Source organism: Pongo pygmaeus, chromosome 1 (assembly GCF_028885625.2).
Source record: "Pongo pygmaeus isolate AG05252 chromosome 1, NHGRI_mPonPyg2-v2.0_pri, whole genome shotgun sequence".
Classification (NCBI taxonomy): Eukaryota; Metazoa; Chordata; class Mammalia; order Primates; family Hominidae; genus Pongo; species Pongo pygmaeus.
The window spans coordinates 11435006-11458713 of NC_072373.2; the positions used below are offsets into that span (position 1 = coordinate 11435006).

A 23708-nucleotide genomic window follows, 5' to 3' on the forward strand; every position below is an offset into this window, starting at 1 on the left:
TGCCAGCTGCCCTGGGGGACAGAGGCTTTCCCAGCAGTGCCACGGCTTTAAGAACCCAAAGGAGTGACTCTGTGGTCTTTTCAAAGCAGCAGCTTACACAGCTGGAGGTTATCCAAATGTGCAAAATCCCCACTGATTATGGAAGCAGCTTACACAGCTGATGGTTACCCAAATGTCCGAAACCCCCACTGATTATGGACAAACACACTAACAAATATTCTTTATAGACTGGAGAGCTTACTTTTTAGGATATCATCACTATGAAATGAAAAGTGTTGTTATAAAGTACCACTATTTTCATTTTGTAGATATATAAACTGAGATATGCAGGATCTCCCTTTAAAAAAAAAAACTAATGTGAGAAAAGGAATAATAAGCCAGCAATAAATCCAAGGCATCCATCATATCCTAGTGTTATTTTATTCTATGCTACACTCTGATTCCATAAGCCCACGCTGATCCTTTAAATAAAATAATAAAGAGAACTTAAAAGTATAAATCAAAACTACCTTCTAGCATGGACAGCAACATGACCACCATATCCTTCTGCAGATCCATCAATTCTTTTAAAAGCTCAATTTGACTGGAATCCTGAAAATATTAACATTGCATTTGAGATAATACAAGAAAACTATGCAGCAATAACATCATACTTATTCTCACAAAAAGGATACTGCTCTGGCAATAAATAGTAAACCACTTGAAGCATTATGGAACTAAAGGAGGGCCAAATATTAAAAATAGTTATACTTTACAATTAAAGTATTACTGATTTCAACTCATGTTGTTTAAAGTAAATTATTTGTAGGCCGGGCACAGTGGCTCATGCCTGTAATCCTAGCACTTTGGGAGGCCGAGGCGCTCAGATCACCTGAGCTCAGGAGTTTGAGACCAACCTGGGCAACATGGCAAAACCCCGTCTCTACTAAAAATACAAAAATTTAGCTGGGCATGGTAGTACACACTTGTAGTCTCAGCTACTCAGGAGGCTGAGGCACAAGAATTGCTTCAGCCTGGGAGGCGGAGGTTGCAGTGAGCAGAGATCACGCCACTGCACTCCAGCCCAGGTGACAGAGCAAGACTGGGTCTCAGAAGAAAAGGAAGTATTTGTACCGACAATGAACATATATAGCAATAATATGAAAGAACCATAACAGTGGAATATTCTCCAATGCCAAGCAAGACTCAAGACCTTCTGCACATTTGACATCTGTCTATCTATCTTTTATTTGAAAAGCCTGCATTTTTTTCTTCTAACTTTCTAACTTCTTCTAGGTGCTATTATGTAAAAATCAACTTCATATAGAAGAAATATAGGCATATACGCACCATAGAAGATAAACTTATAAATTTATTTGTTAGATAAATTAACCAAAAACCTACACAGGTATTACCTATTAGTACAACATTGTACTAATATTGTACAATGTATCTTATTTGTTAGATAAATTAACCAAAAACCTACACAGGTATTACCTATTAGTACAACATTGTACTAATATTGTACAATGTATCTTATTTACCAATTTGATTAAGCTTTCCAGTATTACTCTGGTTAAAATTTTGTTTTTGCTTTGCTTTTGATTTTTTACCATAAAGAAACATTCTTTTTCAAAGACATATTGTGTCTAAACATCACTATGCTTAGCTATAGTCCCTGGAAATACGGATCATACTTACATCTGCACAACTTTACATCTCATCTATTTTTTAAACTGTTCTTTAAAAAATTTGTACAAGGCATTTTATTCAGATTTTGGTACATATGAAGCTCTGCAGCGTTGGGAGGATGAGACGTTTTCTTTCTAAATAGCTGTTATGGAAACATTATAAACCATGAACAAGCGCTAGGTAGCACCAGATGTTAATACCCTGATGGAAAAAAAACATCAGGATGAGAACTCTCTTGTGAGGGTCTACATGTGGTTCATATGTTGGTTTCCTTTACTTACCAAAATATCCCTAGTGATTAAATGAAAGACTGGAATTTCCCTATTGGGCTGAAGTCACCAATAACTCCATACTGACATTCTCTCCTTGACCAAACTCTAGCCAGGTACATCTGAGCCCTCTTCTCAACTTGGCCTCAACTTTGGTCTATAAAGAAAGACTTGAACAAACACTAACATAGTTTCTAAATGTTCAAGACTGCATCTCTAGGATGAGCCCAGCCCTCCACTAAAGTACCTGCCTGGGAAAACTCCAGGCTGATAAAAAATTGACTGTTCCAGACAACATCTAAGGATAAGGACTCCGGAGAAAGAATCCTAACTTTGACAATTGCCAGTTAGCAGACATAGCTGGTCTAATCACATTTACACCAATGAACCTTTTGTAACTTTTCACTCCCCTGACTCTACTGAGCCCCTGCTCGCCCCTTCTCTAATCTTCATTCTCCCATTAATATTCCCAGTCACCTCTGTACAAATCAAATCGGGTTCAGTTCATGCTGAACTCTTTTTCCTTGTTGCAATAGCACTACTGATTAAAATCTGTCCTTACAAACCTGCACATTGTGCACATGTACCCTAAAACTTAAACTATAATAATAATAAAGAAAAAAAATCTGTCCTTATTCGTTTAACTAGTATCCAGCTTTGTTTATCTTTGACGTTAAGATGTATCCTTACCACTTTTACTAGCATCCAGCCTTGCTGATCTTTGACAATACATCCTGCATATTGTCATTTGCAGGCCTGAGGGATAGGCTCTTCACATTACTGCAGAGAAACAAGGCCTCAGGGAAGAGAGACCTGGCCCACACGGGTGGAACAAGTCATGACAGCTCAGGAATTAGAATGACAGCATTCTGTCTTTTAATCTGACATTCTTTCTTCTACCTGATCACCTGGCAAATACTCACACTCTGAAGGTCTCAGATTATACCATGAAAATTCACTGCATTGAAGAGACACATTCACAAGAACTTTTCTGTTTGTGGATCTTTTTGTTTCAAATGAAACAAATATAGCAGTGAGCAAGCAAGCTGATATTTTTCAATAGCCCTCAAGTTAACATTAAAACATGGTGGAAAATCTGCTTATAATCTTCATTTGCTTATCTGTATAATAGCTACTTTTTCTCTGTCACAAAATTAAATACACTGGTTATGGGTAAACATCGCCCTACTGGGAACATCTGCTTGTTTAAGACCCTATAACAAAATCGTCTCCCTTGTAACAGATTATAAGACCTATTTCAATTATCTGTAAGGGGAAGGAAAATTCCAGTGAGCAATGGCCAGGAAGATGAAGCTTGTGAAACGTACAATGTTTGGGGACTCGACTGTTTCATTTGTCCATTACATTCAATTTCTTAATATCCATTGTCTCAAATTTGAATAATGACTCCTGTCTATTCTCAGGTTACATAACGTTTTTTATTTTTAAAAAAATTTAATGTAGAGCAAAACAGCCATGATAAAATGATCTTAAAAAGACAAGTGACAAAGTGATTTTAAAAAGATAATGTTCTAACATCAAAAAGCATGTTTAATTTGCTGATGATTACAGTCTCCAGTATGTCATTTAGGAGAGAGGAAGGTAGTTAGTTTACCTGCGACAGCTTCATCTGCATATGGGCAAACACATGAAGAAAGCCGACCACAGCATCCCACAACCTGCTGTGTGCCAAACTCTGTTGATTCCCAGTGCAAGGACCCTGGAGCATAAACAGACAAACGGCAATTATTCCTCATAATTTATTTGCCAAAACAAACTTTACAATAACAGGGGAAAAGCTGACTTAGTGCTGATGCATCTCACTGCTAGCATGTTATCTACAAAGATAGGAACTCAAAGTGAAAGAAGGAGATACAGTGATGATAATGACAAGAGATAAATACGTTCCTCTTTAAAACGTTTAATATATTCCGAAAAAAGTTTCTCAAGGATTTTTATATTCTGTGAATCATTTTTTTTTGTCTGGCTTTGATCTCCTCTATTTAGAGAAAAAAAAATAAGGTCTGGGTGTTTTGGCTATTAAGTCAAATCAATCAGTAGTCACTATTTCGTATTCAAAAGAATCTGAGAATATGCTTTAGATGAGAGGTGATTACCTCTTACTCCTAAATAGTAACCTGGATAAAGCATTCATATAGAGAAAAAAAAATCCTCTTCAACGTTTTCTTAATTGAACAACTGTTTTACAAATGGTACAACCATGGATGTGTTTTAAAAGAGTAATACTTGGTTATTAATTTCATGAATCCAGAATCTAAGACAATTGGAAGTGGTTAAAATAACTAATTGGGAGATCATTAGGCTGAGATGGCTCCAGTGTCTTGGGTTCCTCCCTAAGAAAATCAAATCCCAACTCAATGTAAATTTAAGCTTAACCAATCAGAAACTGCCAAATAACTTCTAACTAGAGAGTTCACCAGTCAGAAACCGCCAACTAACCTGTAACTAGGGACTTTCCACTTTTACCAATCACATTTCTTTTCTTGGAACGCCTTATAAAAGTGCCCCCACCTTTGGTGAAGTGCTGAGCCATTAGTGTTCTGGTATTGCTCAATTCATAAATAGTTGAATGCTCAGATAAACTTGTTAAGATGTTATTGTGCCTAAGTTTATCTTTTAACAAACCTAACTTTGTTCTCTTAGCTGACACTTCTGAAGTATCAATACTAGGGTGGATCTGCTGTAGCACACAGACTGTTTTCATGGAGCCAATTTCTATTTTCACTTTCCAATGAAAAAATTCTGCCATCATTCAGTTTCGTAAACTCATCTACATCAACCAGGAAAATAAATAACAGGGATTTTACTTAGAAAGGAAAAAAGTACATAAAATACTGTTCTTAACTTCAAATTCCTTCATTCCTTTAGGCAAATAACTTATAATAACTTTAAATTGCAGACCACATAAAAACATTTCAGATCTTATGCTAGAAACGAGTGACTGGAAGAGATGGCCCGATCCAAGATGTTGAAATAGAACTTTTTCCTGTCTCAGTATCTCTTGAGGCCCTACAGCTGAGATACTGACTATGTATTCTCATATGACTATGAGAATGACTGTCTACAAAAGCAGTAGACTCACTACCTGCAAAAGGGGTGACTAAAAATAGATCTTTCCACTCTAAGGCTATAAAGGAGTTGAAGTTGAAAAGGGGGAAACTTTGGAGGGGGTTCTCCATGTGCTGAGCCTCTCCATTTCGTTACTTCTGCATCCCCTTACACCAAGTGAGAGAAGAGGCTTCAGGAGAACCAGCATGTGAGCTCAGTTTCTGTCTTCTGAAGTTGGGTAGCGTAAGGTCTGGTATTAGAAAGTGTGACAGACAGCATATGACAAAAAAGATGTGTGTTTCTTATATGGACTACTCAGGAAGGGGCCATTCTGCCCCATCTGAAATCAGTCTGAAATGGTAACATAATTCCAAGGTGGATGGGGGCCACCAGATGCTTGAGGTCTGATTGAATAACTTTAAACTGGATGGGAAAAGAGTCATTTCCAGGCACTGGAGGACTAAGAGGGCCAGGCTCGCACGTTAGATAAAAAAATACAACGCACCACACCGGAGGGCCAGCTCCGTGGTGCACTCTGGGATTACATGTGCCCCGGAGGAGACCTTTCCTTCCCCATACCTCCTCTCTCCCACAGCTCCAACCCAGAGGAAGCCTGGGGTTAACCAGGAGGGGAAAGGGAAAGAGAGAGAGAGAGAGAAGAACCTTCGGGGGGAGAGTAAAAAAAGCCTAGATTGGACTCCTTCCAGAATGAACAACATCCAGATGGGAGTTCTTGCCTACACCCTCACTCCAGGTTTTCCAGCTGAAAATCAGGCCCAAGGGTAAGCAGAAGTTTTACTGAAATGAAACTATTCTTGTGACAAAGTGACTGACATGATTTTATTTATCTGAAAGGGCCCAGTGCACAAGATTCCTTCTAGTGGTAAAGAAATGGTCGACAGAGCAAGTCTGAAGGGACAGTGGTGAGAAGGAATCAGGTTATTTTAATCTGTAGGTCATTAAATCCAGCTCATTTAATGTACCAGATATAGTAGTTTTATAGTTTCCTTCATCCCTGGTTGTAATTAGTCCCAACTGGCTATTACAGCTCTGGTTTGAAAGCAATAGATCTTTAGGATTTTCCTGTGGTTGATGTTCAGTGTCAGCTTGGTATTCCAATGGCATATAAATTAGGGAGGAGGAAAAGTGCGAGAGGCGAACACTAGAAAGCCATTTTTAGGAAAATAAACTTGTTTTTTCTTCAAGTCAGAAATAATTTTCTTCCCGTGATAGTTAACGTTTAAATCAAAAGTTGAAGCATTACAAGGGGTTATGCTCTCCTGCAACCCCTAGGTGACCAAAAGTTGTTTGGCCAACCCTCATGTGACAGAGTCACAAGCCCAAAGCCAAAGTACCCATTTTTTCTTTTAAAACCTGAAACACACAGAATGTCCTTTCCAGGGCTTGCTCAACCTTAGGTCCTCAGCTTCTGGGAGCTGTAAACTCCCTAGCCTGGTGCCTTGCATTCTTTTTCTCATGATGTGTGTGCCTGCAACATGGAAAACCCTTGCTAACTACCAGAAGGACCTGTGCCAAGGACAGATCAAGCTTTCTCTTTTCTCAACAACTACCTCATGGTCTTACTCTAGGAACCTCGACAATACAACGTCCTCTTACTCAAACAATTCTTCCCCTTTTATTAAACTGGGGTTACAGTCTTATAGGTAATTCCATTTATTTCAATGTTGTTGGATCTCCCCCTTATATAACTTTCTATAGTTAGTAGAAGTTTGAATAACAAAGCAATACGCAATGCTGTAATCTAAAAGGCAGTCCAGAAGAAGCATGAAGCTAACGATAAGCTTATCTTCATAGTATCAATATTTATCAGCAGATATGCCACTAAGGCAAGCGTCTCTAAAATATATTTCCCTAAATGTAATGTGGTAACTTGGATTGTATCCCAGAATTTTAAAAAACAAAGAACATGAATGGAAAAACTGGTAAAATCTAAATAGAGCCTGTAATTTAGTTAACAGGATGTGCCAATGTTAATTTCTTAGTTTTGACAAATGTGCCATGAGTATATAAAATGTCGCATTAGGGAAAGCTGGGTGAATCATATACAGAAACCCTCTGTGCTACCTTTGCAACTTTTCTGAATACCTAAAATTATTCCAAAATACATATTTCCGATATGATTGTTATTTTAAAATATGTCATATAAAAAATAAGTAACAAGAGAAGTTGCTTGTTACTTCTGTTTTTTGTGGGTTTTTTTTGGTTCTTATTGAACCAAGCACAATAAGCCATGTGACTTTATCCAATAGCCTTTGAACATTCGCATAGAAATCTGTGTTCTATGACAACACCTAATAAAGAGTTTTGCATATAGTAAGAGCTCAATGGATGCTTCTAGCTTTCGATACATTCAGGAATCTCAATTATTTTAGGAACCAAGAAATGCCTACTCTTAGCTGAAATGGTGGTTATGTTTCATTTGGAATATATTGTAGAAATCATCCTGATTCCCATTTCTGCAAAATCCACAGTGGCTTGCTAATGCCATCAGTCAATCCTGTGATTTATTCAGGATGTGACACATGAATGTTGTTGTGCTGGTATCATTCTAGGCATGCATGAGAATACTAAGGCAATAATGGAAGCCAGGAGAGGTAAGGAAGACTGTGAGTAGACCAAAACTGACTTAAGCTTTCACTTTGATTTTAAAGGAAACATTATTAGAATTATCAAGTGTGACTTTTCCATCTGGAAATGCTGAAATAAGGTTCCTCTTCCCCACCAAGGCAAAAAATAGAAAAAGTGCCATGCTTCCAAGGGACTGAATGCAGAGGCGAGTGAGCCTGGAGGAGGTCTTCCTACCTCTACAGCACTTACTCTTGGTTGGCTGTACTTGGCCATGAGTCATTTATTTACTCAAACTGCTGTAACTGTTATGCTCCTGGGATACAATTTATTTTTAACTTAACCTTTCTTCTCCCCACAAGCTTATGTTTAGTCTCACAAAGCCAATTATAAGTTTCTCCCTCCTGTTTTATCCTTATCATGGGGCACGTCAAACATAGTGAATGATTCAAGGTAACATGTCCACTGAGACAAGGCAGAAAGGAAAGATGACTGGTCATCAGCAAAGTTTTGCTGATTGAAGAAAAATCCAGAATTTTATAAAATCTTAAAAAAAAAATCTGAAGTTAAGGCTAGAAGCTTAGTCCAAGGAGAACATAAAACAAATCGACTGTAAAAAAAGAAAAGAATATGCTATCAGCTATTTGGAATTTTATCTATAATATACATATGCGATGTTTTCAAACACTCTTCTCTTTCTTAAGTTTCTATGAAACTTCTTCCCACTTTTAGTGGAATACCAGAAAGAATGGTTTAATGTTGTGCCTGCTCTCCCTTCCTTCCTTAATATTTACTAAATGCTTAATGTATATACCAGGCCCTGGAGGTACAATAGAGCTAACATCACAGTCCATGCCTCTAAGGAGTTAATCGTATCTCAACCTGCCAAGTGGTGAAGCAATTTCATTCCATATAAATTCACATCTCAACCTAATATTTTAATTGTAGCGATTTGCAAAGAAACTCAGAAAGGGGTCAATAGGAGATATGGAAACTACTCTAGACATACTGCGTTTTTCTATGGAATTCAGTGCTACAGATAGCAGCCGTGTTTAAATGTTTACCTGAATATACTCTGTAAGAGTGTTAAAGACTTGTTTTGCCACTTGGATAGCTTTGGAGAAATTCCGTTGTCCTTGTTCATCAATAACATCTTTCCCAGAGTAATACCAATAAAAGTCACTAATTGATTCCTGGGAAATAGAGATGATATTATTTATTATCAAGTCACATTCTAAAGTTGCCATTGACTAACCAGTCTTGGACTTTATGCCTGAGAAGTATTTTAAATAATAGATATGGTAGCAAACAAAAATATCTGTGAAGTAAATATCATTCTTCAATGACTTTCCTAAACATACAATATGGGAACCTCCTTCTTAGATATAGCTAACAACTGAAGAGAAGACAAGAAGAAGAAAACTTAACTTTAAAAATTACTGTCTGATAACCTTGAACTTCATAAACATAAGAATTCATTAAGACTGGAGCGTATTTATGCATGAGCAAAATTAGATGTTTACTATGTGAGCACAGAAAATAGATGAATCATGGAACAATCTTTTTTGGGGTACCGACATCTGGCTTCCATTTTCTCCAACAAAGCTAATAACATTGCATCAGTGAGAACTCGCTGATATCCATGGCTTTTGTGTCTGTCCCTGAGGAAACTGGTTGGATTGCTTGTAAATACTAACAATTGTAAACCAATATCTAAATAAGATCAATCTCTATAAACCAGATGTATTTAACAATAACAAACATTTTAAAGATAATTTGGTTGGATAAGTAAATAATCCAATTTAGTTGAGCTGTGAACTACATTTGGGTTTTCAGACAATTTTTAAAATGACAAATGTGTTTTCAGCAACGCTTCTTGGTGTACTGACTTCAAAATGCACCTTCCCCCACCACATTAAGCTTTCAGTTAGAAAGAAAAAGTTGTGATTTTACACAAAGATTAAGGAATAAGCTGAAAGTCTGCATTTATAGTTTTAAAAATACTGTGCCTGGTTTAGCTTATAAATAAAATGAGGGGGAAAAAGTTGTACAGGGCTCTCATTATTTAAGAGGCCTACATCTTCAATTCAGTTTGATTAACGTTCTCAAATATAATTACAATATCAGAGATTTTTAAGCAATGTGGTGTGAAAATTTATGCAAATATTAGGACAGCTGAAAAGAACTGACCTTAGACTATCAAATTTAAGTGTACGGTAGTAGTTGCAAAGCCTTTCTTTCCTATTCCTACGAATGTTCCAAATATTCTTCCCCAATTTGTCTAACAACTGTAGAAGAAGGAGCAGAGTATAAAAGTGCTTTATAAAATGAAAATGACTTTAAAATACCATCAAGCTAAAAAAAACAGAGGCAAAAAAGTCTCTACTTACAGAAATAAAATAAGGAGCAAAAGTAGGAGGCAGGATCAGAGGCAGAGATAAGATAACAGCGGCTGTTTTGCTCTAAGAATTGCTGAGAGACTGTGATCAGAGATAAACTATCTCAAAAACTCTTTTCTAGTTATAAACCAAAACACATTAAAACTCTGCCATATTGCTTCAACATACCAACCCTTTTAATTTGTTACAAATATGGAAAGCAACATACCTGAACTCTCAGTAGGTAGTCTACAGTGGAGATAATTATGTTGACAGTTGTATTATTGCCAGTCTGAGTTCTCAGATAATTCTGAAAATCTATGCAAGATAAAAAAATGTTATTAATGCTTGCTCAGAAGTTCAAGTTGAGTTATTCTAAGAACTCCAAAAGCAAATGTTTTCTACGGCAAAATCATTGTAGGTTAGTGCAGTGTTTTTATCTAATAGTTTTAAAATGAAAATAATTTATATTTTCCATAAAAAGTGATCACCCCAAAAGTGTATCTGGGTGCTCCAGAGATGATCAATATTCAATTTTTTGTCTCAGATGTTGCTAATATCAGTTTCATTATTCCTATTTCTAGAGCTCTGGGCAAATGAATGACTGAAAAGTTGCTATCCTTGAGGCTATAAGAAGGAAATTATTTATTCATTAATCACTTGTTCCTCAGTACTGTGCAAAGTGCTGGGGTCAGCCAAGATAAAATTAAGATAGAGTTCCTGCCTTCAGGGGTGCACAAGCCTGGTAGAGAGTTAGATGTGTAAACAAGTAATGGAGATACATTATGTTAACTAGTACAATGAAGTATGTATACACTCAAGGTAAAGAGAAGTGGTGCAAAAGAAATAATGCTCTATATTACTCTATAACTATCTATTTATATGTTTTTCATAAATCATCTGTCTTTTTTTTTTTTTATTGAGAGACAGGATCTTGCTGTGTTGCCTAAGCTCCAGTGCAGTGGGGCAATCACAGCTCACTGCAGCCTCAAACTCCTGGCCTCAAGCAATCCTCCTGTCCCAGCCTCCCAAGTAGTTGGGACTACGAGGACGTACCACCATGTCTGGATAATTTTTTAAATTTTTTGTAGAGATGGGGGTCTCGCTACGTTTCCTAGGCTGATACTGGACTCCTAGGTTCAAGCAATCCTCCCACCTCGGCCTCCCAAAGTGTTGGGATTACAGGTGAGCCACCACGCCCAGCCTCATGTGTCTTCCCTAACATCAAAACTATTGATAAGACTCAAGTGAAATGGCTATCCGAGGACTGTGAAAGCAGGGAAGCAATATATAAAACGTCCCAGTGCCCAATGCAGAGTCATGCTCTAGAATTATTTGTTGTCTCTAGAATGATGCATAATTGGAACTAACAGGCTCTTGTTATTACTGGCTTGAAAACATTATTTATGCCTTAGTAGCATCAGAAGTTCTGGGGACTCACAAACCTGAGCTGTGTCCCTCACAGAGTAGTTGCAGGAATCGGAAGAGGTCACAGGTGAACTCATCGTCCTGCAGAACCTTTTCTCCTGCGGGAAGTCCAGAGGGATCAAACATTACCAACCACCCCAGCCTGTCCCTCCCTTTCTGTCCCCACCTCCGTACAACTTGCATGTTGATCTAGCATTGTTCTGAACCAAAAACAGTCACAAGTCATAGCCACTTTTCTATCTGAAGCTCATAAGATCATGCGCTTTGCAGATAGAGGCACTTTTTCTTTGTAAGAAAAGAACGTTTGAATTTTAAAACTCAGACTTCTCTGTTAAAAGTAGCAGCATGGGTTTGGCAACATTTTACAAATGACCTAAAGTCTTAAACTTTGCTTTTTTCTTTCTTTATGTTCTTGTATTTGGCAAGGTTTACATAGAAGGGACCTTTTTCCGCATCTCTCACACGTGTTAAATTTGCTTTGTACCCGGATTATGACCAAATGATTCAATGGAAAGCATTCTGTGTATCCAAAAAAGCAGGGCCAAGAGTTTCTTTTATTAAAGAATAATTCATGGATTTTTGTGAAAGCCGTAAGTCACTAGAAAATTGTTGATTAACTTGTTTTAATTAACTTTGTTATCAGGTTGTCTACTGAATAAAAAAAGGAAAGATTTCTGAAATCTAATATAGAGATGTGACCGGTTTGAGCATTACTTCCATAGGAGGAGGAAATGGCAAACAGCCTTAATTCTAAATGTGAAACCAAAAGACAGACTTTGGTGGCTCGTGATGTGAGAGCTAAAACTAATAAAGAAAGGTGAAAAGAAAGGCATCCCCTAGTTACAGAAGTTTCTCTGCATCATCCAACACTAACAAATATTTTTGGGGCAAGGAGAAAACCTCAGAGAAGGGCTCAGTTTACTTGTATTTCAATTTAAAGGTATATGGATCACAAGTTACTTTGAAAGCAAAAACACAAGGAAAGAAACAAACACAGAACAGCACCACACAAATGAAGCTGATTTTCAAGACAGAAAGTGTCCGTGGGGGGGAAAAAACAGTTCCACATTACGAGCAGCTGCTCCAAAATCTAAATTTGTTTAGAAAACAAAGTGACAAAAAAGCCAGTGAATGAATGGACTTACATATTTAAAAAAAAAAAAAAAAAAAAAAAACTTTTTACAGAATGGAAATACTTTGGGCTGAGAAAGAAAACGATGCAATGATCGTATGTTTACTTTAAGTGAAATTATGAATGATCACAGTGACAGAGAGCTGATGGACTTACCAGTCCGCAGTCTGTGACTTTCAAAGTGAGAGGCTTCATATAATGGTAGGGTTAGGAAGCAAAACCATTTTGAAAACTAATATAAACATTAAAAAAAGTACATAAAATCACTGTACTCATTTCCCTGTTAGCCCACAAGATATGAAATTTGGTGACTATGCTAAAATCACCAAGTATGCAAATCAGATGTGGCAAGTTCGACTGTTATAGGCACATTGTTGCGTTGAATCTCCCATAGTTGGCTGATAAGTCCATTCCTCAGTGTTTAAATTCACGATAGGATAGGAAACAAAAGGGAGAATGTTTTAGGCAAATAAAGGAACTAAACTCTTCATTGGTGATACTTAGTACCATTTTCATGAGTCACCTTAATCAGAAGAGTCTTTAAAGTGATATTTACATCAAAATACTATGAGTTCGTTACATAGGCTTATTGATTCTTTCCCTGTGAGCCCATCTGCAATGTTTTTTTTTTTTCCAAAAAACAATTCAATAAACCATGTACACACTTTAAGTGTTCATATATTCAATGTGAAAGAAGTAACACTTACTAGAAAGTATTCAGAAAAACACTGAAATAAATATAATCTACCTGTGTACCTAAAAATGCTCTGCACAATGCATAATGATTGATTTATAACATCATAAAGAAGTTTTATTTATTGTCGACACACACAGTATTTTCTTGACTGTATACCGAAACACGTACAAGTAATTTCACTTATATAAGGACACACCGTACATCGCAGAACAATGGGAAGAGGGGAGGGTTGAGGGAGGGGACGAGTCAGGCCTTCATTTACCATCAGGTGATACCAGGTATAAGCTGGGGTACTGTTGCTTAATGAAGACACTCCTATCTGATTAAAATGCTGCCATTGCCCATGCTGCGAATAAGTGGTAGAGTAACAGAGATGGATGATGGCTTTATGTCTGCAGAAGGTACAGGATCAGCAGTCTATTTTGTGATGTGTGCAAAAGAAATTCCATTGTAAGATGGAAACTAAGATCAATAACAAATAACGGAATGGAGCAACATGTAGTTGAAAGTGCTCTTACATTGGTAAATTATGATTTGTAATTGCTGCCTGAGGGCTCAAGGTACATATTGTGAAGGAAATCCGTTTGGTTTCATTTTTATAAGAGGCTTAAGATTTTTAATACTGTAATAAAGGGAGAGGTATTTCAATATTGTTGCTGCTTCTGAGTTCATTCTTTGCATCTTCATTTTCTCTTGTATAAAATAAAGATAACATGTACCCTGTCTACGTCCCTGGCTCTTCATAACCTGTGTTAATTTTTTGTAAATTGTGGAAAGGTTAATATATTAGGTGCAGTGGCAATAATACTAAAAAATATGGAAATATCATGCCAAGCTGCTGAATAAAGCGATTTGAATTTATTAATTGTGTTTATATCTCCTGAACACCATCTTCATGGATTAAAATGTTCTCAAAATTACATTTTTTTCTTGGAAATAATCTAGGTAGATTTTGTTTAATCAAGCTACGAGTGAAACGGTAAGTCCTATTTTAAAGATCTAATAAAGTTAACACATTTTTAAAGTTCACTGTTCTACCTACAATTGGTGAATTAAGATAAATAGACTCCAAAAGACTAACATTCTCATTATCAGGTCCTGTCATGTCAATATCTACAATAATGCACAGGTAAAAGGTGAGGCATGAAGCATAGGACTGGCCACATTAAAGGATCCCCTATAATCTATAAAGTTGACTCAAAAGCACCCCACTGCCATAGAGGAAATTATGCTGATTGTGGATCTTGAGAGGACTTTAAGATCGATTCTGCATTTTGCCAAAACTGAAGAATGCTAAAAATATTTTAAAATAGTGAAAAGTCAGGTATTTTATTCCATGTGGGAAGTTTTAATACTGCTGCTTAAGCGGCTTAAGTATGACTGCTTCAATTATATTACAATTCAATTAAAAAGTAAATTTAAAAAATAAGTAAGTTTACAGTTAATATTTAGTTAGTTAGTGACTACAGTGTGCTAGGCATTGTGCTAGATATGTTATCACATCATTTCAATTCAGGTTTATTATAATTCTATAACTTAGCTAAATGTAATGCCATTTTGTGGTTCCGTGAACAACTGAGAAATTAAATAACCAATGTCATATAGCTATCGACTGGTAAAGAGTATGATTCCAGTAAACTTCAATAAACATTCACTCTTCTGTGGCAGGCACCTTGTGAGGTGAACATAATCTCGAACCTGAAGAAGTTCACAGTCTAATGGAAGATACAGGAAATAAACAGATAATTTCAGTATTATATGGCCTTTCTGAATTCAGTGTGCTATAGTTTCTAAATGTTGTAAAGTTACCATCAGTAACTAATAAAATCTTTGACTAATTATCATTACACATACTATATGTTATTTAAATTGTGAACTTGTACTTGTTTTCATCAATTTTAGAATCAAAGGAAAACCATGTCTAGATATGTGACGTTAGTCAGTTCACTGTTCTGAGCCTTCGTTTAATCATGTTGATATAGAGATGAACAAACTCCTCAACTCCTCATTTCATAGGACTGTTGGGAGAATTGAATTGGCTCAGACAATTAAAAGTGCTTTGAAGTCTACAAAGCACAAAAGAAATAAATGTGAAGCCTTAGGTCAAATGACCTAAATTTCTAAGTTACAGAATTTCTGTAGGTTGTATGACAGTTGTTTGTTCTATAAATTCCACTGAGTGCATTTATTAAAATTTAGTTAACAATCTGACAGCGGTGTATACAATGCATTCCTATTTCCAATGCCAAGGCAACGAAAATGACCACTATGTGAAATAAATCAGGTTTGTCCCAAGGATAACAGAATTAAAGTACGTTCTGTTAACTTAAACAAACTAAACTAGCTGGAGTGGAAAAAAAAAATCCCTTTGCTTTCAAATGTGATTGCATATTGTTTCTCTTATAGCCAAAGCCTAAGCTTCTCAGCTGTCAAGACTCTCACTGAAATTGCTACTGTTTTTCATCCATTCCGTTCATCAGCATCCTTACGGATCTCCCTGCCTTGAGACTCTGATACCTATCTATCTTACACAACGTTGCCTATGAGTGATTTTCAAAAGCACCATTCCAATTATCCTACTTTCCTGGTAAACAGATGGATTTCTTTCTTTAACTGTTTGTTTGAAAAGTCTACTCTGAAGAATTCCCTCTAATCTATCATTAGGCATAACTCAGAGCTCTCCCAGTGCCATGCAGGAAATAATAATACTGGTCACTATCTTTGGAGGAGTCAATTTCTATTTAGTAGCATGACTGAGAAATGGGAAATCTACATTGTACTGTTAGTGGAGTCTAGCAGAAGCATTATTTGAACAATAAACGTTAGGAATTCAATTCTAGGTGGATCATTTAATACTACACATAGTATCACTGAAGTGGTATTTAATGGCTCTCTATGGCCTCAGATAAAGTGTAGATTCCTTGGCAGGGCAGAGAAGGTCCTACGTGGCCTCCCAGGTACTATGTTTCCATCCTCTAGTCTGATCATTTTCCTTCACAACAGCTTAGTCACCATTCTCTGCCATGTTTGGTACCTTGAACTTTGCAAATGCTGTTCCCTCACATTGGAATGTCTTTGCCTTCCTTATCCACCAGCTCGATTCCTAATTCAGACTACATGTCTCCCCCAGCCCCGCGACATCCCAGCAGCTAAGTACTTCCACCTAAATTCCTTTATATGCATAAAGCATTGTTCTGAAGTTATTTGTTTACAAGTCTGTCTACACAGTACTGAGCTCCTAAATTGTTTCCAATGCCTAGGACACCATCTAGCACATAATAGTCACTCTAATTTAAATGAGCGCTTCAAAGTTTAAAAACTGTGCAAGGATGTTAAGAAAACATATTTGGTGCCACGAACGAACATCACAAGTTTTCCTTGAAGAGAAAATTTACCCACAAGAATGGCAGAATAAGGTACACAGAATACTAAGCTACACTTGTGAAAGTATTTGGAAAATCTTGAGGAAAAGGTAGCCCATAAATAATTAAGCAATAAAAAGAGTAACAAAAATTTAGGGTAACCAATACTTAAAGATCAATCCAATCCCTTTGCTTAATCAATTTGTGTTGCTTCAACTTCACATAAATTTGATTAGATGATTATAAATATATCAGTAAGAACCTCAGTGAAACAAATTATCAGATACAGATAGAAAGGTGGGGAAGGTTAATTGTTAGTTAATGTTGTAGTGAGGATTTTAAAAAATCAAACTATTTTTAAGAAATCAGATCAACTTCAAAACTTCGTCTTGCTTTTATGAAGTCCAGGACTACCTCATCATCAAAAAAAAAAAAAGAAAAAAAAAATGCAGTATCCTCTGCTATATTCCAAGAAGAATTTTGAAAGCAGAAAAATTGCACTTTCAATGTCATAATGATTTGGTAATGGGGTTAATGGTTCTGATTAAAAAAAGCAAATTAAAAATCCAAGAATGGAATGACATTTTAAATATTCATACAGGTTTTGTTTTTGAATTTGATTAAGTCATTAAAAAAAACAACACATATAAAATATACAGCACAGACAACATTGAGCATATTACAAACTAACACATTTCCTGAAGAACCTTAAAAAAAAAAAAAACTGGGAGGCTCAGGCTTTTGCAGAAATGAGAGAAACTTAGTATAAAAAGGAGACAGAGGTCAAACTTGCATGACAATAATGGCAGCAGAAAAAAAACAGTATAAATAATTCATCTGAAATCTGTATATACAAACCTCAAAGAAACACATAGTTCCTCACGGCATCTCAATACCAGGTTAGGAACATTCGTGACCATAAAAAGTTCAAAAGCAATTGTGAAACTTAACAATAAATGCAAAATTTGGCAAGAGATTTGTGTCCCGGAAAGGGACAAAGAACAATAAGTCAAAGGGCAGCCAGGCGTGGTGGCTCATGCCTGTAATCCCTGCAGTTTGGGAGGCCGAGGTGGGTGGGTCACCTGAGGTCAGGAGTTCAAGACCAGCCTGGCCAAGATGGTGAAACCCCATCTCTACTAAAAATACAAAAATTAGCCAATTGTGGTGGCAGGCCTGTAATCCCAGCTACTTGGGAGGCTGAGGCAGGAGAATCGCTTGAACCCGGGAAGTGGAGATTGCAGTGAGACGAGACTGCACCACTGCACTCCAGCCTGGGCAACAGAGTGACACTCCATCTCAAAAAGAATTAAATAAACAAACAATAAGTCAAGGGGGAAAAAATGCTACCTAAGGCAATGGTAGACATGAAGCAAGCCCCCGAAGAATATGAAAAGACGGGAGGGAAGTGACTTGGCTCGTGGGATCTGTAAATTAAACAGTGGGAGGCAGAATGCCTGCATTTCAGTCTCAGCCTTGCCGCTTAGCTGTGTGACCTTGGACAAGTCAAGAAACCTTTCTGTTACTCTGCTTCCTTATCTATAAAATCAAGGTAATAGCTACCTCATTGGAGGGTTGCGGGTATCAAAAGTTCATGCATTTAAGCTTATACATTTTCCATGGCTATCTAATTTATGGTCATATTATCGTCATTAGGAAGAGACTTAGCTTAATAAAAACAGTGGGCAAGGATGTAGAAGATTCAGATACAACAGATTATTTTCTCAGTGCTAAGCCCATGCTCTCTGAGCCTCAAGTGTTGAAGCAAGTGACATCACTAACAGATGTTGCTTTTTCAGCCTTTTCTATCCCTTCCAAGAGGGATGATTGATTTTTCTTCTCCTATGAGTGTATGTAGGCTTTTTTAACTTTTATAGAATCTTAAACAAAAGAGTGGTCTCAAAACAGATATGTTTAAACATGCCAAAAGAGTCTGTATAGGAATTCTTAAAACAATCTGGAAAATACTGTAATATTAATAGAGCTAATGAGTGGCCCTTACATATGCTCCTAATAGGTCTCTTGATTAAGGCAATAGCATGTATTCAGAAAGCACAATTTAATCCTGGAAGCCTTGTTGGTGTCCTAGGTACTATCTAAAATCTCATCCCTTATTTCCATTGCATAGAATGTCTTTCAGGAACTACTTTGAATTACTAATGGCATCTTTGCTAGTATATTAGTTTGAGGAGCAAATAGTTGCTATTGTTTCTACTGCTCTTTGAATTCAGTCACAAAAATAAAAATTAGTTTTGATGTTAAATGATTTGTAATCTGTCAGATTTTCAAAGGAATAGAGAAAAACTCAGTAGGCCTCCCAATACTTGGAAGGCAACTGGCAGAGCACACTGGCGAGGAGGAGACTCAGCTTGTCATGTCCTCCTGGAATCTGTCACCGATTTCCCGTGCACCAATCAGTACAGCCATAAAGCCACAGCATGTTCAAGACAGAAACACCAAAGGGAGACTAGGGCACACATTCTAGGATCATTCATTGACAAAACAGTTGCAGACGCTGAGCCCACCAGAAAGGTTTTTAACTGAAAAACAACAAAACCAATCCAAAAACGTAATTGCAATGCTTGTTGCCCCTTCATATCTGACATACTAATAACTGTAAATCCTCATAGAAACAAGAAAGAAAAGGAGGAAAGCTAGATGTGTAAATGTAAAAAATAACAGGATGCATAATGATGGAAATTAAATAATCTACTTGTTAAAACAATCTACAACAAAAAAGAATGCACAGAAATTGTCACTATCAAGTCTGTACACAAAGCTAACAACAAATAAAAGAGCAAATAAACAAAAGACAGTTCATTTTTAATAATTACCACGCTCATGAGTGATGACTGAGGAAGGGAGGGTAGTACATTTACAGTAGTCGAAAGAAAAGGAAATGGGGAAAAAGAAAAAAAGTTGAGATTTGGCTTTTGTTTTTCTGTTTGTAAGGAAATAATACAAAATGTGTTAATCGGTTTGAGTAATTAATTTCTTATGTGTTGAAAAAGAATGCACAAGTTAAATCAATCTCATTTTGAGAGATATGAAGAATTCTCACATCAGAATGGTCACTCTCACAAAGTTCTTTCTGATTTGGGACTCGAAAATGTTATTCCAACCCATATCTGCCTGACGAAGGAAAGGAGGCTAACGAAAATAAACCTAAGTGGCTGCTATTCCTTTTGGGAGCTGATATGAACAGCGACTAAGAATGACTAATGGATTTGTGGTAGGAGCCCCTGGAACATTAGGTAATAACTACAGGGGAAAATGAAATTGATTTATAATTCCAAGACAGGGAAGTCAGGCTTTGGACAGAGACTTCATTCATTTTTAGAGATTTGGCTGAAAATTGCTTAGGACTTTGGAGAGATGTTGGAGGTAGGCAGGTGATAGGCCCTGAGATCTGCAGTGGCTCCAAGTTCTGCAGATGGGCCCAGAAAACCTAAGTCGGTTTAGAGTGGCACTGGTCCAGAACCTTAGGCCAGAAAACCTAAGAAGTCATAGAATGGTGTCAGTGATTGTTCTTGAAGGTAGCTAAGTCAGTTAAGTAACCATATGACTTATTTTTGTTGACTGGACTTGTACATCCAAATGTCAAGCAGAAAATAAAATAAACACAGGAGCCACATAGTGCTAGCAATGTCAGAATGTGTATTAATAAACTTTAAAATACAATAAGAAATATTGTTTTTCCTATTTGTGAGAACAAAAAATACATAGATAAATTAGTTAATCCTAAAATATTTCAGAGAAATAAACATAGACTACAAATGGCAGATGGGAGAAAAAATTATTTTTTGAAATAAGATTAGTCCAATAAAAGACCCAATGTTCCAAAACTAATAATTGACAAGAAGACATATCCAAACCACACAAAACAAACAAAACCAGATAGACACACGGGGCCCTGAGTAAAACTAGTTTAAAAATCAAACACAAAAGAATAAAAACAAATCAAGCCAAAAACTATTGAAGATTTTTTTCTTAATAAATACTCCTAAAATGAAAGGGCAGCAAAGGTTATTTCTGCTTTAAATGCATTGTATGCTAAACTTTCTAGTTTATACCAGCATCTATTTAGAGAGAGAAAAATTCTAAGATCACGTGTATCACTGCTTTTGTGCACAGAATTATTTAAGCACAATAACTGCTCTTTAATTTCTTTCATCAATCTACACTTGCAAACATGTATGGATTTGAGGATCACTGTGCTGGAAGGGAAGAGGAGAGAACAGGAATGAGAGTAGACTGAAGGAGCTCAAAGGATTACTATCCTAAGGAAATAGAAGAATGTGAGAGCCCGACTTTGCTGAAGTGGCCAAAGAAAGTCAAATGTTCTTGAAAGGTTCATCTATGTGGTTTATGATTTCCCAGAAAATTATCTAATAAAGGATCTTGATCCTTCATTCAACCATTATTCCTTATTGAAAACCCAGCAATGGGAAAGGCCGCTGGCAACGGGGCTGGCACACAAGGAGTTAATGACTGGCGTGGAAGGTTGGTTTTGGGGTGTGACCGGTGTCCAACTATGAACTTTGAAATGAGTCATGTAAGCATTTCATCAATTTTAAAATAACTTCGTATCTCTCTACTTGAAAGGTAATTGATAATTGACTCGTTTCAGGGAGGGAAGGGAGACAGGTGATCCTTTTAATGTAAGTCATTAATACCTGATCCTTCCTCTGTCACCATCCCAAGACCTTCAGCTTTGTTTTGTCGCTCAAATGCATTTAGGTCAAGGACGCTATAATAACAAGGGGGGAAAAAAAAAAAAAACATTTAGAGGACTAATAGAACATTTTCTTTGTTCAAGAGAGCAAACACCTAAACATCACATATCTTGGAATATGAACCAAATGTTAACGTACACTGAAAACATGTCTCCATTCATTGCTTACCAACCATATTTTCTCAGTGGCAGACTAGTGTCTCCCCTGGGCCTACACTGAAATGATCCACGTGGAAGTCAAACATAAAGCACTCATGGGTTTCAACATGGGGAGTACATTACAAAGCTAGCAGATGTGCAGAAATAAAATTCTAATAATTATGTTTTTGCAGTTGGAATAGCTTGTTACATTAAATGTGTGTCAGATTCCTTAGTCAAATGCTGTCTGAATGATTTTGAATCTTGAAAAAAAATGGAAAACGATGACCGCAAATGAGTTAGTGATCATTTAGTCACAAAATGAGAAATGGCCTACAAGCTCCTAAATAAAACTAAATAGAATTTTCTTTTTTAAAAAAGCATACACAACTCATTTTCAAGTATGCAGAATATACACTAATTCTCCAAGATCCCTCTATAAACACGGGAAAGGTTTTTTTTTTTTTTTTAATTAGAGACAGGGTCTCACTCTGTCTCTCAGGCTGCAGTAGTGGTGCTATCATAGCTCACTACAGCCTCGAACTTCTGGGCTCAAGAAATCTTCCCACCTCAGCCTCCTGAGTAGCTAGGACCATGGTACAGGTGTGTTGCCACCATGCCTAGCTTTTTTTTTTTTTTTTTAATCTTTTTGTAGAGATGGAGTCTTGCCCTGTTACCCAGGCTGGTCTTGAATTGCTGGCCTCAAGGGATCCTCCTACCTCTTCCTCCTAAAGCTCTGGGATTATAGTACTATGGGAAAGCTATTTTAAGGCATTATTGCCATTCTGTAAGTTATTAATTATGATATTACCAACCCCCTAAAACAAGATAGAAAACAAGACACTGCCGATGATCCCACTTTAAAGTGTTGTTAATCATTAACTATTCTTCTATGTGTAATTATCGTCAGAGTAAGAAACAAACGCTTTGAAAAAATACAACCACCGAGTAGAACCCCCAAGAAGGAAGTGAGTCCTTACCTACATGACTGCATCAGGCCGGCCAGGCTCTGAAAGAAGCCCACATCCTTTTTCTCCTTGAGGTAGTCAAGCATTTTCTATGGGAATTATAGAAACCACAGGGCCACTGAACAAAAATCTTATTGTTTGTTAAATAAATAAACAACCAAAACAGGCTTTCCATTCTAGAATAGACAGAAAATATTCACTGCGTACAAACATGACTAATGCCACCTTTATCATGAAGTAGGAACACGTGTCAAAGCAAGATAGTTACACAAACTTGGAATAAGAGGGTTGGTTGCCTTACACATCACCACAAGCACCAAAAATGTCAGGGGTAATATTACTCTTAATTCTCTTCTGGTCACTCTTTAAGTAATTTGGTGATTCAGATACTGTAGCGCAAGTTAACTGGGAAGAAAATTCCTATAGATGTTATTCACAGGTTTCCATACCAAGGTGATTTCATTAAACAGCATTACAGGCTGGGCGTGGTGGCTCACGCCTGTAATCCCGGCACTTTGGGAGGCTGAGGTGGGCAAATCATGAGGTCGGGAGTTTGAGACCAGCCTGACCAACATAATGAAACCCCGTCTCTACTAAAAAATACAAAAATCAGCTGGGCGTGGTGGCATGTGCCTGTAGTCCCAGCTACTTGGGAGGCTGAGGCAGGAGAATTGCTTGAACCCAGCAGTCGGAGGTTGCAGTGAGCAGAGATGGTGCCACTGCACTCCAGCCTGGGTGACATCTCAAAAAACAAAACAAAACAAAACAAAAAACCCCAAACAGCATTACAATCTGAGAGTTGTGACTGCCATATGCTAATGCTATAGATGGAAATTCAGTTTCCATTACCATAGTCTGTAAATTGAAAAAACAATAGGAATCATTTGGCTACTAAAATGTTCTCCTTTGTTCTCAGAATGACATCCAGAATCTATGGTCAAAATTTTGGTTAAACATAAATGTAAAAAAATGCTAAAGCAATGCTTTGCCTTGTGAGCTTACTGTTACACGGCACAACGAAACAGCTATTTCTGACATGGTTAAAATGTATTAGAGATTTCAAATGTAAAAGCACATACGAGATGATAGAAAGCATGCTGAAAGGTTTAAGGAAATAAGAATACTGCTTTTCTCCAAATCTGGAAGAGCAGAACAATTCCTGTTATCAATGCTGTTCTAAAAAGGGCTCAGCTAAGCAGACAAAATTTTAGTAGTAATCTTTTTCAGATAGCGAAGGCAATATAAACTAAATATGTAAAGGATACATATGCACAAAGT

General features: G+C 36.9%; 1 protein-coding gene across 5 annotated transcripts in view; it reads right to left on the bottom strand.

Annotated features, from left to right (window-relative positions):
- RYR2 (ryanodine receptor 2) overlaps window positions 1-23708 on the bottom strand; it is a 789753-nt gene that overhangs the window by 50353 nt on the left and 715692 nt on the right. For 4 of the 5 annotated variants that reach the window (XM_054448216.2, XM_054448137.2, XM_054448051.2 and 1 more), the window contains 7 exons: window positions 22443-22519; window positions 21266-21339; window positions 11419-11499; window positions 10203-10291; window positions 8660-8788; window positions 3556-3660; window positions 510-591 (listed from right to left, as the gene is read on the bottom strand). In XM_054448216.2, coding sequence (XP_054304191.1) covers window positions 510-591; window positions 3556-3660; window positions 8660-8788; window positions 10203-10291; window positions 11419-11499; window positions 21266-21339; window positions 22443-22519 — 637 coding nt within the window. Of the gene's footprint in view, window positions 1-509; window positions 592-3555; window positions 3661-8659; window positions 8789-10202; window positions 10292-11418; window positions 11500-12689; window positions 12723-21265; window positions 21340-22442; window positions 22520-23708 lie in introns of all 5 variants that reach the window. The other variant, XM_054447981.2, reaches the window with a different exon arrangement.